At 42.6% G+C, this 16,011-nt stretch overlaps 2 protein-coding genes across 11 annotated transcripts in view; one reads left to right on the top strand and one right to left on the bottom strand.

The window, feature by feature from the left end:
• The window catches only part of PUDP (pseudouridine 5'-phosphatase), a 71,845-nt gene extending 65,954 nt beyond the window's left edge, over positions 1-5,891 (bottom strand). For 4 of the 7 annotated variants that reach the window (XR_012670443.1, XM_075133632.1, XM_075133670.1 and 1 more), the window contains exon 1: positions 5,756-5,870. Coding sequence is in view for 6 of the 7 variants with exons in the window: in XM_075133632.1 (XP_074989733.1) it covers positions 5,756-5,831 (76 nt within the window). In the remaining variant the exon portion in view is untranslated. Of the gene's footprint in view, positions 1-626; positions 721-821; positions 989-2,022; positions 2,039-5,340; positions 5,415-5,755 lie in introns of those variants that run through there. The other 3 variants (XM_075133643.1, XM_075133637.1, XM_075133650.1) reach the window with 3 other exon arrangements.
• The window catches only part of STS (steroid sulfatase), a 134,854-nt gene continuing 124,545 nt past the window's right edge, over positions 5,703-16,011 (top strand). The window contains exons 1-3 of one of the 4 annotated variants that reach the window (XR_012670432.1): positions 5,703-5,786; positions 6,547-6,683; positions 9,301-10,396. The gene's annotated coding sequence lies outside the window, so the exon portion shown is untranslated. Of the gene's footprint in view, positions 5,787-5,971; positions 6,322-6,546; positions 6,732-9,300; positions 10,397-16,011 lie in introns of those variants that run through there. The other 3 variants (XR_012670431.1, XM_075133606.1, XM_075133614.1) reach the window with 3 other exon arrangements.

Below are 16,011 nucleotides of genomic sequence, written 5' to 3'. Positions count from 1 at the left end.
ACTAAGCTCCAATTCTGTATTATTCTAACTACAAACAACAGGCAACCATGTCGACAATTTGCAAATCAATCATGGCAATACTCTAGGTTAGTACGTTTGTTGTGTCCTTGCCAAAATTTTCCTTGCTGTTAAATTAAAATGCTAGCTTTCAAGCCTATGACAAATCTTTCTTACTCTATTTATGGTTAGTTAATTCTTAATGAGGAGCTTTTTTACTTATGTCCAAAATTTGCTCATGAAGCATCTATGAGGTATTTTAATCTAATAATATACTTAATCTCTTTGGTTTTGCAACAAGATACAAGTACAGAACACAGGGGAAAGACAGTATTTTTGTTTCCTTCTTTGTTCCCCAAAATCAGAGGGAAATGGAGAACAACAAGAAACTAAGTTTCCACTACCTAGAAGCAGAAAATAGGCTTACAAGATTGCCAGTTTATAGCCTAAGAAGATTAATTCCTGCACTTAAGCCATAATAGAGGACAATCTAGAGAGGACTGATGTTTAGTTGAATTGGTGCTATTTGCTCTGATGCAGAAGAAATAGGAAGCTGTTTTAACCTCCTATTCACACTGTGAAATAAAAGACAGCATGCACATAAGCAAGCTCCAGCACAGAGCTCTTACCAGTTTTCTTGTAACAGCAATCTCCTAGGCAACTTGTGCAATGAAGGTAAGAGTACATTTTTTACTTCTGACCTTGTGACAATGGTAGGTAACACTGGGGAGAAAGAAAACATGCCAAAACTCTTGTGAATTTCACAACACTGCAATGAATTTAACTGCAAGTTAATTTCTTCTATACTATAGACCATAGATTACCTGTACGACTAGCCATGCAGGAGTTGCTTAGAATTGGCACACAAGGACCAGCAGTCTTCTCCACACAAAGGAGACAGCGGCTGCAAAAGCAGCAACTTCTGATCCCAGTTGCCCAAATTACTTCTTGCCCCTCTGTGAATGGTCAGAACAAGCTGGCATACCTGTGCCTGTACAGTCCAACGTGACTTTGAGTTATGGTGGAGGTATCTTGCAAAACTAAGCTGCTTTAGAAACCATCTCTCTTGTAGATCTACTTGAATATGATGACTTATCTTATGTAAAGATGCTGTTTCACAACACTAAGGGACACCGGCAAGGATATAATTTACATAAAACAGTCACTACTCCTAACAAATATGTAAACAAAAAATAAATACATGACTAAACTTTCTATACTAAAGTGTCATGTTCTCTGCACGTTAATTTAGCTTTAGTTCAGCTTTAAGCACAATGCTAAGAAACATCTTATCTTTGCAGCAGTCTTCCTAAGTTCATTTGTCAGTTAGGAAAGGTTAATATTATACATGCAGCTTGTACAGAATATAATCTCTAATTTAAAATATTTTCAGCCCCCTACAAGTTTAGGCACAGATCAACAAAGGAAACATTCAATCCTATCTGTGTTCTGGTGGTGGGGTAGCTATTGGCTACAATTACATAACAAAACCACTTGTCACAGCTCAAAATACAACTATGCAGTAAGTTGAGAAGATAGATCCAGGGGGCATTACTCTAGTTGTATATTTTGTACAAATCCAATAGATCTTTCCTTCTGCATCTTCAGCATTGGTTTTGTATGTTTTTACAATATGCTAGAATGCCAGGATCAGATATTGAACAGTACAACTATAACAAAAGTATTTATTTAGGTATCAAAGATCTCTAGCTTCTGTTCTGGTTTTCTATTTTTTATTTTAGCCAGCTAACCCTGTACTGTGTGTGTCGGATAAGCACACACATAAGCAGGTTTAATAGTTTTAATTATACTACATACTAGTGGTTAGAACAGTAGTCTTCTGTAGGAAAAGACTAAAGCATTTTAAGAAAAAGCAATCTACTGTACAAGTTCTCAATATTTATTGTTAGGATTTGCTGTAGGAAAACAAGTAGAAATTTAACACTATAAAAGCATTGGTTTTAAAAATAAAGAAATAAATTTTAAAAGTACAGCAGTACACCAAAAATTAAAATTTAGTTATACCTTTTCCTCTGGTTTACACTACACAGTGAAGTGAGCACCACTTATAAACTAGATTAACTAAATCTTGCTGCATATGTATAATAAAGCAGAATGCAACTGTAATACACGAGCACAAAGGCTGTTTCTTCTATTACAGCTGGAGTTTCCTACAAAAAAAAGGTCCTTCAATTAATTTTACCTATTAAATAACAAGCTGTCTAGAGGTGCTGTTCACATATTTTACTTACTAAATGAGAGCACTGTTTTCCAGTGTGCTAATTTCCTGGCAACTAGAACGACAGACAAAAAACCTAAGATGTCCTCCAACAGCTCAAAGGGAAAGAGAAGGTAATCCAAAAGGAGAAAACTCCAGAAGGGTGAACCACATTGATTAGAAGTGCTGAAAAAAGGGTGTTAGATAACACTTCAAATAATGATACAGAACGACTCCAAATGAAAGGGATGAAGTACTTCCATTGGTAGTTCAGAGGCAAGAACTTCCCTGTTGAAGGTAAGCTGATATATCAAGGTGGGACTCAAGGACAACTTAATCAGTCTCAATTATGTTAAAGAGATAAGGGAGATAAAGTCACAGAAGATAGGACTCAACAACACTTTCACATAGCCTAGCGTTAGCCACTAAAGTGTATGGATGCAGGTTCCATAGGGTAACGCTTGGATTGTTTCCAAAGTCCAGAACCTTATAAGTGCCTGAGGCCTCATTTAAGGATTTTACACTCACAGTTATGAAGTATTCACAAACGTTTTGCAAATCTTCCTATCAGCAGATATTCTATCTTCTTTAATCAGAAGCAAATATGTGAGCTATAGAAAGCAAGTTCACGGCACATTACATTAGATCAATTTAATGTTCAATTTTTCATCATTTATAGATGAATTAATATTTATTCTATAAAATCGGCAAGGTTTAGATGAAAACTTCCAAAACCAGTCACACACATTTTTACACACTAGCTCGTTGTGACAATTATTGCAATACCTAAAGCTTCAGATTCTGAAAAATGCAATCAGCTATGGAGGTACTTTAAAAAGTTACAAAGTGTAGTTATAGATATCCAATACTGAAAATTTTGTTTGTGCTCTTTCAAAGGAAGTAATTTTATGCAGATTTCTATAGCTTCTAGAAATATGTATGTAATTCATTTTATTATCTTTGATAAGCACCATGTGACACATTAAAAATTTTGTAAGAAAATTAAAGATAAAGTTCTTATTTCTCATGTAGTTTTACAGGAATATAACCATTTGTCTCATTCAGAAGATTTACAGCAGACATGTCGGGTAGGAAGCATCTAACCTGTGCACCCCTTATTTCATTCCTTCCCCAAAATTCTTCCAAATTTCTTGAAACATTTAGGCATCTTGGGGAAGTCCAAGCAGTCTCCTGACTGCCTTTTTGCCTCCTAAGGGTCACAAGTCGTCATGAAACAAACAGGGTCACCAAAAATTATGTTAAAGTTGTGACAGAACTCAAAGTATTTAGAGGATGAAACATACTACAAGTCCTCTGAAAGGAAGTGTACATTATGAAAATCATCAAGGTGGTGTCCCTTTTATGCCTCTGTACTGGAAGACACTTAAGAGTATTTTCAGTTTAATTTTATACATAATTATGGCTTTCATCACAGCTGAAAGATTACTGAAATACAACACATTCCTGCTATGCAACTTTTTTAAATAGAAGAAATCACATTGTAGCATAACAGTAACTAGGGGAATGGAAACACAACACAACAAATATTTATCAGTGCAAAGGATGTCTCATATATAGGGATAAAAATAAATTATACCAGCATGCATAAACTCTTTATGTAAGTATATTTTATATATAGGCACACAAAATGCCATAATTTATGTCTGCTATTTTATTTGAATCCAGAAAGTAAAAAAGTATTTCTCTGGAGTTGTACTTTACAACAGATAAATTTAATAACAGCAAGGAGTAGGTTTATACCTTGAGCGTCTCAATCTTGGCAAACTTAGGTCCACGAATTATGGATCCTTTATAATTACTTTCCCAGTATGAGGCAGAGTTCATAATGTAGAGTATTTTTAATGCTTTTTCACTGTATGAACCCCAGGAACTTGGAGAACTAAACATGTCTCAGAACCTCAATTTGTATTGTTTTTCCCTGTTTGGAATGTTACAGAAATGCAATTTCTAATTATAGACAGGATAACATCTGAGAAAAATGTCTTTAGTTCCTAGAATACTGTCCAAAGCTAAAGCACCTATCCTGTAAATACCTGTGCATAATACGTTCACTTAAAACTGATACAGAAATCTCATGTATCCGTATCAATGCCTAAATATTTATATTGCTTACCTAGACTGTCCTGCTTAGGTGAGTATTCTCAATTTCAATTTTCAAATTATGCTAAAAAGCAGTAGTAACTAAAAAAGCTTTCCTGAAACTTCTAAGTAAGAATGAAATTAAAATAATTGGTTCTGGATTAAAAAAAAAAAACAAAACAACAAAACAAAACATAACCCCAGGCTATTTGAGACTCCAGTGGTGAAACTGAAAATGAAACTGAAATAACTCAATCACTGTTTTGTGTAGCATATTGAGAGTGCAGATGAAGCAAACAGCAACCAAAGGCTCTAAAATGCTTCAAACTATTCGTGATAGTGTGAGCAAAGTCGTTTTTGTTTTAAACCACAATAACCGAATTGCCTTCACCTGTTACAGCCGTGAAGGAGGGAAAAGTGCACATTTCCTGGAACAGAGTAACTCATTAGACATCACAGCAGTCTTTCCAGAAACTGCGACAATTTGGGTTTTGCAGAAGGAAGGCACATGCCTCAAGTTCACACTTGTTAAGAATTCACCCACATCCAAAGCTGCTTCCTGTGCGACTATCCACATCGACTAGTTCAAAACCGAAGTCACAAACAAAAATGCTCCATTAATCTACAGGAGACATGCAGCAGAAGGCCCTGATTCAGCAAATAGTTAAGAGCAGACCTAAATACTGTTCTAGTCACGCTGACTGTTCAAACCTAACCCTGCAGAGCTGACAGTCTACTGCTACATAAATTGGGAGATGGCTACCACAGCGGTTTCCAGACTTTTCAGTTGGAGACTGCAACTCCAAATGCTTAAAAACGCTTCCCTGCACCCCGCACGGTACAAGCAACCCCCAGGTAAGGGACCGGCTGTTCCCGGCCGCCTCCCGCAGACCTCCAGGCGCCGGGCAGCGCCGCGGCCCTTGGCCTCCTCCGCTTCTGCAACGCGGAAACCCGTTCTCCACGCCCGCTTCCCTGGCTTTTAACTCCAATTTACCCCGCACCTCTCTCCCCAGAGCCACTCTAACCTCAGTCGGTCCTACACCGCTAAGGGTGAGCGCCCTGTTCGATCTCAGCCCCGGATCTTTTAATTCAGGCTGAATCTGCCCACGAAAGGCAGGGGGTGGCGGGAGGAGGAAATAAATCGTTTCCTGTTGTTTTAATCCCTTCAGCCGGGCTCAAGCAACGCCGCCTGGGGCGCCCTGGCTGCCCGCCCGGAACGAAGAGACCATGAACGAGCGGCCGCCGGGGCAGGCCGCCCGGCCCGGCCCGCTCCCCCCAGCTCCAGGAGGCGCCTCGGCGTAGGGGCGGCGCGGCGCGGCGGGAAGGGGAGGGGGTTGCTCGCCGCCCGGACGGCCGGGCCGGGCCTGGTGGTACAGTGAGTCTGGCCCGCGCGATTTGGGGGCCGGGCTGCGGCAGGGGAGAGGGGCGAAGGCTACACACCCAGCAGGAGGCCGTCCATGTCAAAGATCAGGTGAGTGACCGGGCGCAGCGCGGCCGCGGGGGAGGAAGCTGCCATGGCGAGGCCGGAGCAGCCGGCAGCTCGCGTGCCAGCGGCGCAAGCGCGCTCCGTCGCGGCGGGAGGCAAGGGGGAGCGGGGCAGCGGTGCCGCCGCGGGGCAGGGCCGGGCCGGGCCGGAACCGAGTGGCGGTTGCGGGCGGGTGTTGGTGCCGGGCGCACCGTTGGACGGGCCGGCAGCCGGCGGGACGGAGGCGCGTTAGTTGTTTGTTTGTTTTATTGTTGTTTTTTTTAAAAGAAAAACAAAGTCCGTTTCTCTTCGCGGGACCTCTTCTCGCGGAGGACTTTTCTTTTTAAATGCCGCCTGGTACGGCTGGTGGGAGAGACTGGCGAGTTGCTCCCGTTCTGACATTTTAGACGGCGTTTCCTCGCAAAACTTCTGCGTTCTATGTTGAGATTTACAAGGATAATATTACTGCTGGATCATAATTGGAGCCATAAACAAAAAGGCGCAAATCTGTGTAAAACTGTGAGGAAAGAGTAAAGTAATGGTGCGTAAACCCATCTCTTAAGGGTTGCTGAGTGGGAGAGTAGCTAATGGGGTGGGGTTTTTTTTGAAACGTTCGAGAAATTCTGAAGTTCAGGAAATGAGCCAGTGTTCTTGAGACGAAGCAAAATCCTCCTGCACGGACACACCATCCGATTTTGACTGGGCAGCTGTGAGGGAAGGAGGTGATTTTCCTCATCCGTCTTCCCTTTTTTGTTTTTTCATGCAGGGGACTCACCGTTGGGCATCAAGACCATTGAAATACAAGTTGCAGAAGCAGAGGTGAAAAGAGCTGTGTCAGGCTCCCAAGGTGACGGCACTGGCTTGGAGATTTCTGCTGCTTTGCAGTTCTGTGTGAAGGCGATGGTTAGTTGTGGCTTCGCATAAGGGAAGTCCTGTCTCTCTTGTCTGTAGGTAGGCCTCTCAGCGATTCATTTTTTTCTGACAGTGCCTTCATTTGAATTGACAGTACTTCACCATTTTAGCAAGTCAGTGGTGGTTTTTAAAGCCCTAACTGTGGATGTCATACAATCATACTTGAATTTTAATTTAGCCCCCTTATGCATCTCACCTACCCCCAAAACCTATCCCTTAAAAGAACCCTCACTCTACGTTTGTGAGAAATATCATAGACACAAAGTCCTCATCGACCTCCTATCTTGGAAATAAGAAGACAAATAAAACATCCTTGGCCTTTACTTTTACCTTTTTAATAATAAAACTGGACTTTCAAACAAAGTTTTTTGAGTTTTGGGTTGGTTTTCAGTTTTTGATTTTTTAACTTGTCTCTTTTGTAATGATTATGTTTGATAATGCTGCTTAGGCCCTGCCTGTGAGGGCTAGGAAAAAAGTCTGTGCACAGTGCCTTAAAGGTCTTTTAAAAATGTCACGTGTAGTCATGACATGCATCTGTTAATTCTTGCGTAGAAAATAGGTCCTGTGCTTCCAGATGAAATTTTTCTTTGTGACCTGACGAGTGTTAAGAATGCCCACGGCTGTTTTGTTTCTGCAGTAAACACTGTCCAACAAGTCAATGTTCCAACTTTGTTTCAGACAGCAAATGCGTTAGTTTCCTTAGTAGTTCACTTAGGTGGGAGCATAGCTAGAATCAAGAGAAAGGTCAAATCCTAAACTCAGTATGTCCCAAAAATTGTGAGTCTGTTAAAAGGAAAAAAAAAATCATTATAGTAATTTCAATACTTATAATAGTAATATTCTGCTATTCTAAGAAAGGACGTGTTTCTGCTGTAAGAGTGTATGCTGTTGTGGCAAAAATTTCAAGAGGGTGAGTAATGAGGTTATATGGCAGTTGTACCTGAGGTGGATTCATCCACTTTCTAATTATCAAATATTCTAAAAAGTCTGTCTTTAATTTGGCATAGTAACGTATTTGCTGGCATAGTAACACCTGTAGTTGTTAACAAAAAAAAGCTACATCAGTCAGGTATCTTGATTCATTGTTCTAATTAGAGAAAAGCATAAGTATTTTCATCACAACTCCACCTCCTCCACCCTCCTCAAAAGGGGACATACTTACTATTTTTAGTGTGTAAACCACCAGTTCATCTCAGAAAACATAAGGCTTATGCAAAACTTTTGAGTATTTAAAGTGGAAATAGATCCTAAAGACAACCTTTATGAAAAAAGCCCACAAAATTAAAGTGTAATACACAAGATGAACCTTTTTAGGATTAAGTGGTCTGTGTTACAAATCTTACTCTGCACGTTTCAAGACAGTCAGGTTACCTGACGTGCTGATGACCTCAATTTGCTTTGCTTTACTCTGGCTCATCAGTGATAATCAGTGTAATGTTAGCTTACTTGATTCTTCAAAGCTACATTTAAACACAGGAAAATCTTCCCAATATAGACAAACTGTTTAGGTTTATTCAGCGTGACTAAGTCGTCTTACTAACAGAATGAAATGGGATGAAAGTCCAAGCAGAACTTTTAATTCATGGTGGACCATAGTTTTTTAGATGCACAAGTAAGTGAAAATGCTGATCTAAGTTTTATTTGAGCTGTCTTAAATATTTGTCTCAAACGTCTCAGTAGTATTTGGGTCGGTTTTTTTAAGAAGAGGTGAAAAGAAGTTGAGATCGAGAATTATGCAATTGATTTTTTTGTTTGCTACTTTTTTCTTTTTATTTATTTTAAGCCTGTTTCAAGTGATGAGGGCTTTATTTTAATAACTTTTGAGTTGTGGGAAGCATACTGTGGTGGAGGTACAGTAACCATGAAAACCGATAGTTAATTATATGCCTACGAACCTGATGTCTGTTTATTGAGAAGGGTGAACTTGGGTTACTGAGATGTAATCGTGCAAGTAGACTTGAATCCTGCAAAGTCTGAAGAACACAGTTAACTTCACATACTTTCTAAATTAATTTAACTAGCTATCTGGGCACATACCAAAGCAGATGAATAAATCTTTGCCGAGTTTTAAATTCTATGGTGTTACATGGTACATATACATGCTGGATGTCCAGGTTTTTGAATGATTGTAAATTAGCTGCCAATAGGTAGCCCTTCTCACCCCAAACAAGTCTATTTTCTCTGGCTTTGTAATAATATGTTAAAATCACTTTAGTTTTATTTTTCTTGCGTGTGAGATAGGGTGAAAATACTCAGGTGCATATCCATGAGGTTATTAAGTATGCAATACAATGTTTTACATACACAGTCCTCATAACTTTTTTTTAACCTTTGCATGTTTGAGTTTTCTTTACCTTGAAGTTAAAAAGTTTTTCACATCACTGAAACTTATGTGACTAAAGTTCTTTTCCTGGAGAGTAATGTTTGAATATGTTTAAGTGTTTGCTTAGGTAATACACTTGACTAAAAAATTGCAGTTTCCTGTTTCACTACGTCATACTGTGCTTGAAACAGGGATTCACTTATATATTTTTATACCATTGATAGGAGCACTGTGCACTATGTGTTTCAGACAGAAATGACTGACTTCATTTTTCTTGTTCTGCAGGCGCCTTGGCAAAGAGGATAAACAGATTATAATCCGTTTTGGTTTGAATATTAAAAAAGAATCTAAAGACTTGAATAAATCCAGTAATTTAAAAGCTTTCACAATGATTTACATGAACAGCTGTTAAACCCACTATTAGTAACAAATTACTTGGAATGACTTAGAGTTAAATGTAATTTAATTCACGTATCAGCTGAGATTCACAACAGTTACTATAGTTGAGCCTATAAGCCCTCAGAAAATGAAACCCCTCCCAGCGCTGGATGTTGCCAAACAAGAGCTTTTCACCTTAACAGTATGAATTAAGAGAATTTTATTGTTTCAGTTCATGTTTTAATGGTTGCAAAAGGGAAAATGAGTATATGTCTTAAGGCAATGAAATAATACTGTACACCTGACCTAAGTCATGTTTTATTGATTACATAAGTCAAAAGGGAGTGTATCCTCTTTAATGAATCCTATGGGTTGTCTTACAGCCAAGCAAGTAGGGGGAGGAAATCCCTCACCCCAGAGGGATGGGGGAAAGAATCGAAAAGAAAAAAAAAAATTCTTGGGTTGAGATAAAGACAGTTTAATAAGACAGAATAGGAAGGGAAAATAATAATAATAAAAAATATACAAAATAAGTGATGCACAATGCAATTGCTCACCACCTGCTGACCAATGCCCAGCCAGTTCCTGAGCAATGGTACCCCCCCCCAGCCAACTCCACCCAGTTTATATACTGAGCATGACATCATATGGTATGGAATATCCCTTTGGCCAGTTCTGGTCAGTTGTCCTGGCTGTGCCCCGTCCCAGCTTCTCCCTGGCAGGGCATGAGAAGCTGAAAAGTCCTTGACTTGGTGTAAGCACTACTTAGCAACAGGGTGTTATCAACATTATTCTCACACTAGATCCAAAACACAGCACTATACCAGCTACTAGGAAGAAAATTAACTCTATCCCAGCCAAAACCAGGACAATATCCACCCCTTATTCCATACCACCTACATCATGCCCAGGTCCCAAACTTTCTAACACATCCAACTAATCACCACCACTTTTCCTGCCTTTTGATATTATACACACAGATATCATTCCCTTAGTCTATGGGCCATCCCTCTAAAATGTTCGTTGAGTTCATTTAGTCCATGCCTTTGGGCTCCATCTGTCATGTCTCCTTCAGGTCAGGAGAGATGGTGCGTGGTGTTGGATTGTTGCATCTGCTGAAGCCAGTTCTGGTTCCATCACTGCTGCGCTTGTCTGCTTCTGTCATCGCTGCACTTTGCTTGGTTTCATCAATGTTCATTCTTCATTAATCTGGGTGATTCTTACTGTAATACCGTTGGTATGGCATATAGCAACCATAGAAGTGATGATATACAGTATTATATAGAAATTAACATCATACAATTTAATTAATTGGCTATTCTCACCCAAAATCAAATCCCCTTGAGGTACACATCGGATTTCCCCATCCTTTTGCATTACCCAACAAGTACACCCAGATCCTTGAGCAAAAACAATCCCACAAATGGGTTTTCCCTTGCCTAAGGCAGGAGTAACCCAGGCTGTTTTCTCAGCACATTTTTTATATGCACTACAGGGACTCTATCCCCATCTGTAGTACGTAAAAGTTTTGATTGGACAGGGCCAGCTTGAGTGACAGATCCCCTAGTGTTGACTAACCGGGTGGCCTTTGCTAAATGTGTATCCCAATGCTTGAATGTCCCACCACCCATTGCTCTCAGCGTAGTCTTTAGCAGCCCGTTGTATCGTTTGATTTTCCCGGAGGCTGGTGCATGGTAGGGGATGTGATAGACCCACTCAATGACCTGCCTTTTGGCCCAGGTGTCTATGAGGGTGTTTTGGAAATGAGTCCCATTTGTCTGACTCAATTCTTTCTGGGGTGCCATGTCCCCATAAGACTTGCTTTTCAAGGCCCAGGATGGTGTTCCGGGTGGTGGCATGGGCATGGGATATGTTTCCAGCAATTGATGGTTGCTTCCACCATTGGTGAGCACGTAGCGCTTGCCTTGGCGGGTTTGTGGGAGTGTGATATAATCAATCTGCCAGGCCTCCCCATATTTATATTTCAACCATCTTCCTCCATACCACAGAGGCTTTAACCGCTTGGTTTGCTTGATTGCAGCACACGTTTCACATTCATGGATAACCTGTGCAATAGTGTCCATGGTCAAGTCCGCCCCTCGATCACGAGCCCATCTATATGTTGCATCTCCTTCCTTGATGGCCTGAGGTGTCATGGGCCCACCGAGCTATAAATAATTCACCCTTATGTTGCCAGTCCAGATCCAGCTGAGCCACTTCAATCTTAGCAGCCTGATCCACCTGCTGGTTGTTTTGATGTTCTTCAGTGGCCTGACTCTTGGGTATGTGAGCATCTACGTGACGTACTTTTACAGCCAGGTTCTCTACCCAGGCAGCAATATCTTGCCACAATGTGGCAGCCCAGATGGGTTTACCTCTGCGCTGCCAGTTGTTCTGTTTCCACTGCTGCAACCACCCCCACAGGGCATTTGCCACCATCCATGAGTCAGTACAGAGATAAAACACTGGCCATTTTTCTCGGTCAGCAATGTCTAAAGCCAACTGGATGGCTTTCACCTCTGCAAACTGACTCGATTCACCTTCTCCTTCAGCAGTTTCTGTGACTTGTTGTGTAGGACTCTATACAGCAGCTTTCCACCTCCGATGCTTTCCCACAAGGCGACAGGACCCATCAGTGAACAGGGCATATTGCTTCTCATTTTCTGGTAGTTTATTACACAGTGGAGTCTCTTCAGCACGTGTCCCCTCCTCCTCTGGGGATATTCCAAAATCTTTGCCTTCTGACCAGTCCATGATCACCTCCAAGATTCCTGGACGACTGGGGTTTCCTATTCAGGCCCGTTGTGTGATCAGTGCGACCCACTTACTCCACGTAGCATCGTTTGCATGATGTGTAGAGGGGACCCTCCCTTTGAACATCCAGCCCAGCACCGGCAGTCGGGGTGCCAGGAGGAGCTGTGCTTCAGTACCAACCACTTCCGAAGCAGCTCGAACCCCTTCATATGCTGCCAATATCTCCTTCTCAGTGGGAGTGTAGCGGGCCTCGTATCCTCTGTATCCCCAACTCCAGAACCCTAAGGGTCGACCTCGAGTCTCCCCTGATGCTTTCTGCCAGAGGCTCCAGGTAGGACCATTCTCCCCGCTTGATAGAGAGGGCTTACAATCAGGCTGTAATTTGGAATATCCAAAAGCCCACAACGCCTAAGAAAGCTTGTGTTTCCTTTTTGCTAGTTGGTGGGGCCATGGCTGTTATTTTATTGATCACAACCATTGGGATCTGATGACATCCATCTTGCCATTTTATTCCTAAAAACTGGATCTCCTGTGCAGGTCCCTTGATCTTACTTCGTTTTATTGCAAAGCCGGCCTTCAGAAGGATTTGGACTATTCTCTCCCCTTTCTCAAAAACTTCTTCTGCTGTGCTGCCCCACACAATGATGTCATCAATGTACTGCAGGTGTTCTGGAGCCTCACCGTGTTCCAGTGCGGTGTGGATCAGTCCATGACAAATGGTAGGGCTGCGTTTCCACCCCTGGGGCGGTCGGTTCCAGGTGTACTGGACGCCCCTCCAAGTGAAAGCAAACTGTGGCCTGCACTCTGCCGCCAAAGGGATTGAGAAGAACGCATTAGCGATGTCAATTGTGGCGTACCACTTGGCTGCCTTTGACTCCAGTTCATATTGGAGTTCTAGCATGTCCGGCACGGCAGCACTCAGTGGCAGCGTGACTTCGTTCAGGCCACGGTAGTCTACTGTTAGTCTCCACTCTCCATTAGACTTTCGCACTGGCCACATGGGACTGTTAAAGGGTGAGCGAGTCTTGCTGATCACTCCTTGGCTCTCCAGTCGACGAATCAGCTCATGGATGGGGGTCAGGGAGTCTCGGTTGGTGCGGTATTGCTGCTGTTGCACCGTTGTGGTAGCGATCGGCACCTGTTGTTCTTGGACCCTCAGCAACCCCACAACAGAAGGGTCCTCCGAGAGACCAGGCAAGGTGGACAGCTGTTTAATTTCCTCCGTCTCCAGGGCAGCTATACCAAAAGCCCACCAGTACCCTTTTGGGTCCTTGAAATACCCTCTCCTGAGGTAGTCTATGCCAAGGATGCACGGAGCCTCTGGGCCAGTCACATGGGGTGCTTCTGCCACTCATTCCCGGTTAGGCTCACTTCGGCATCCAATACAGTTATCTCTTGGGATCCCCCTGTCACTCCAGAAATACAGATGGGTTCTGCCCCTTTATAGTTTGATGGCATCAGGGTACACTGTGCACCGGTGTCTACGAGAGCCTTATACCCCTGTGGGTCTGATGTGCCAGGCCATCGAATCCACACAGTCCAGTAAACCCGGCTGTCCCTTTCCTCCACCTGGCTGGAGGCAGGGCCCCTCTCGTTCTGGTCATAGTATTCGCTACCCACTTCTTGTAAGTCCCTTTATTAAGATCAGAAGTGGAATCAGCTCTTCTACTCTGTCTGGGGAACTGCTCACTGGAGACTGGAGCAGCAGTTTTCCTGGAAGAACCCCCTTTTGTGATTGTTTTTCCTTGCAAGTCATGTACTCGTGCCTCTAGGATCAAGGTAGGTTCTCCATTCCACTTCCTCATGTCGTCTCCGTGGTCACGCAGGTAAAACCACAGGGTGCCCCGGGGTGTGTACCCACGATATCTCCTCTCTTGAGCAGAGGGATGCTTGCTCCTAATGGCTGAGATACTGGTCCATACAGGTGGGGAGTAGGACATATCCTCTTTGAGGTGCTGGACCTCCCGGGACAATTTTTCCACAGCAGAGACGCAGGCCCGTAGGGAGGAAGAGAGAGTCTTCATATTGCAGGAGTTGACCAGCCAATTCATCCACTGTTTGTCCCTCTTCGTCTTTCCAGGTCATTATTGCCAATGAGTTGGCATGCGACGCTGGTGCGCTCTGTACCAACTTCCGCCACACGGGTCAGGTGCATTTGTCTTCGTCTGGATCTTTGGGTAACTGCTCATTGTTCAGGTCATCATAAATGACTTCCAGCACGGCTAATTCCCTCAGGTACTTGATACCTTTCTCCATGGTGGTCTACTTGCCTGGGTGACATATGTCATCCTCCTTGAAGAGATACCTTTTCTTCACGCCTGACAGAAGTTGCCTCCAGAGGCTGAGGACTTGTGCCCCTTGTACAATCGCTTTGTCAATGCCCCCTTCTCTAGAAAGGGATCCCAGCTGCTTGGCTTCCCTACCCTCTCATTCCAGGCTACTGGCCCCGTTATCTCAGCATTGGAGCAGCCAGGTGACAATGTGCTTGCCTGGACAATGAAATCTTTTCGCACATCTCGCAGCTCACCCAGGAATAGGGATCAGGTAGTTACCATCTCATTTATGGCTTCTGCCTCTTCCTCCTCCTGTTCTTGTGATGGCCCTGATTCATCTTCATCCCTTACGAAACGAGTAGATTTTCTTATGTATTTGTTGTGAATAGAGGCGACTGATCCTGGCATGGGTTGGTTCTCTGGTTCAGCCCCAGTGCCTGTTGCAGGGGTTTGAGTAGGTGCAGTGCCTGTCATGGGGGGTAGATCTCTGGATGGTATTCTTAAATAGTTTTTTAACCCTAAAAAAGACACGAACCACATTCAGGAGGGATGGCAATAGGAAGGGAAAGGTGAGGGGGCAGTGCCAAGCAGAGTTAGCCAGCTGCTTCCTGAGTCCCTATTGCAGCTGAGTTATATTAGATATATAGGCTGTTCTTGACTAGCGGAGTTGGGACTTTTCCTTGACTGCAGGAGTTAGTGTACCTCCCAGCTAAGTCAGAATTCCTTTTTGGGAATTCCTCTCTTCCCTTCTGAAAATACTGCCCTCTCTTCCTCCCTACATGTGCAGACACGCAAACACGCACTGGTAGTATGTGGTTGTGGACAGCCAATATAAAACGTGCTTTGTGAGCTCTAGCATGTAGGGCACTGACTAATTTTTTTTGGGGGGGTGAGGAAATAGTCCCTTCATTAGGTTGTCCACCTACTTTAAGTTAAGCGTATGTTTACATGCCTTGAGGAATTAGGTTCAGTGTGTTGTAACAAAATGTATGAGAAAATAACGTAGCCTTATTTCTTATTTTGTACTTTGAACTACAATTTTCTTAGCAGAAGATCAGTAACAGTGGCAGAAGATCAGTAACAGATACTTGTTTTCATAAAACATTTGTAAACCAAGAAACACCACTTGTAAATTCTGATATAGTTAGATATAAGAGATACCTACAAGGAAGCATTGTAGTCCCAGTGCTGTCAAGCCAGTAAGAACCTGATCTTTTTTTTTTTTTTTTTTCCTGAAGCCAGCTAGCTCCACCTACTAAGTGCATCTCAAACATTTCATCTTGGGTTCTGTAAGGTGAATGATTGCTCACAGTGACACTGCAGGATTGAAAGGTTCCTAGATTTCCATTTCATGTGCTTACATATAGGTAAGACCACAAGAGATGTTCAAGATCTAGATGAGTTCTTTGCATTGAGACAATTGTATATGCTTAAAATGTCTGTCCCAACATTATGCCTAAAATTTTCTAAATCTTTCAGTGAATCTGCTAGGATATCCCATGTTCTTCCTCCACTCTTCTTTTTTTTTTTGATTTAACAAACTTCATTCCTTTAACCTTTCCTCATAATTTATGCTTTCTGAAGCTTTTAG

Source organism: Calonectris borealis, chromosome 1, assembly GCF_964195595.1.
Source record: "Calonectris borealis chromosome 1, bCalBor7.hap1.2, whole genome shotgun sequence".
NCBI classification, from domain to species: domain Eukaryota; kingdom Metazoa; phylum Chordata; class Aves; order Procellariiformes; family Procellariidae; genus Calonectris; species Calonectris borealis.
This window is presented reverse-complemented; position numbering and strand designations above follow the sequence as displayed.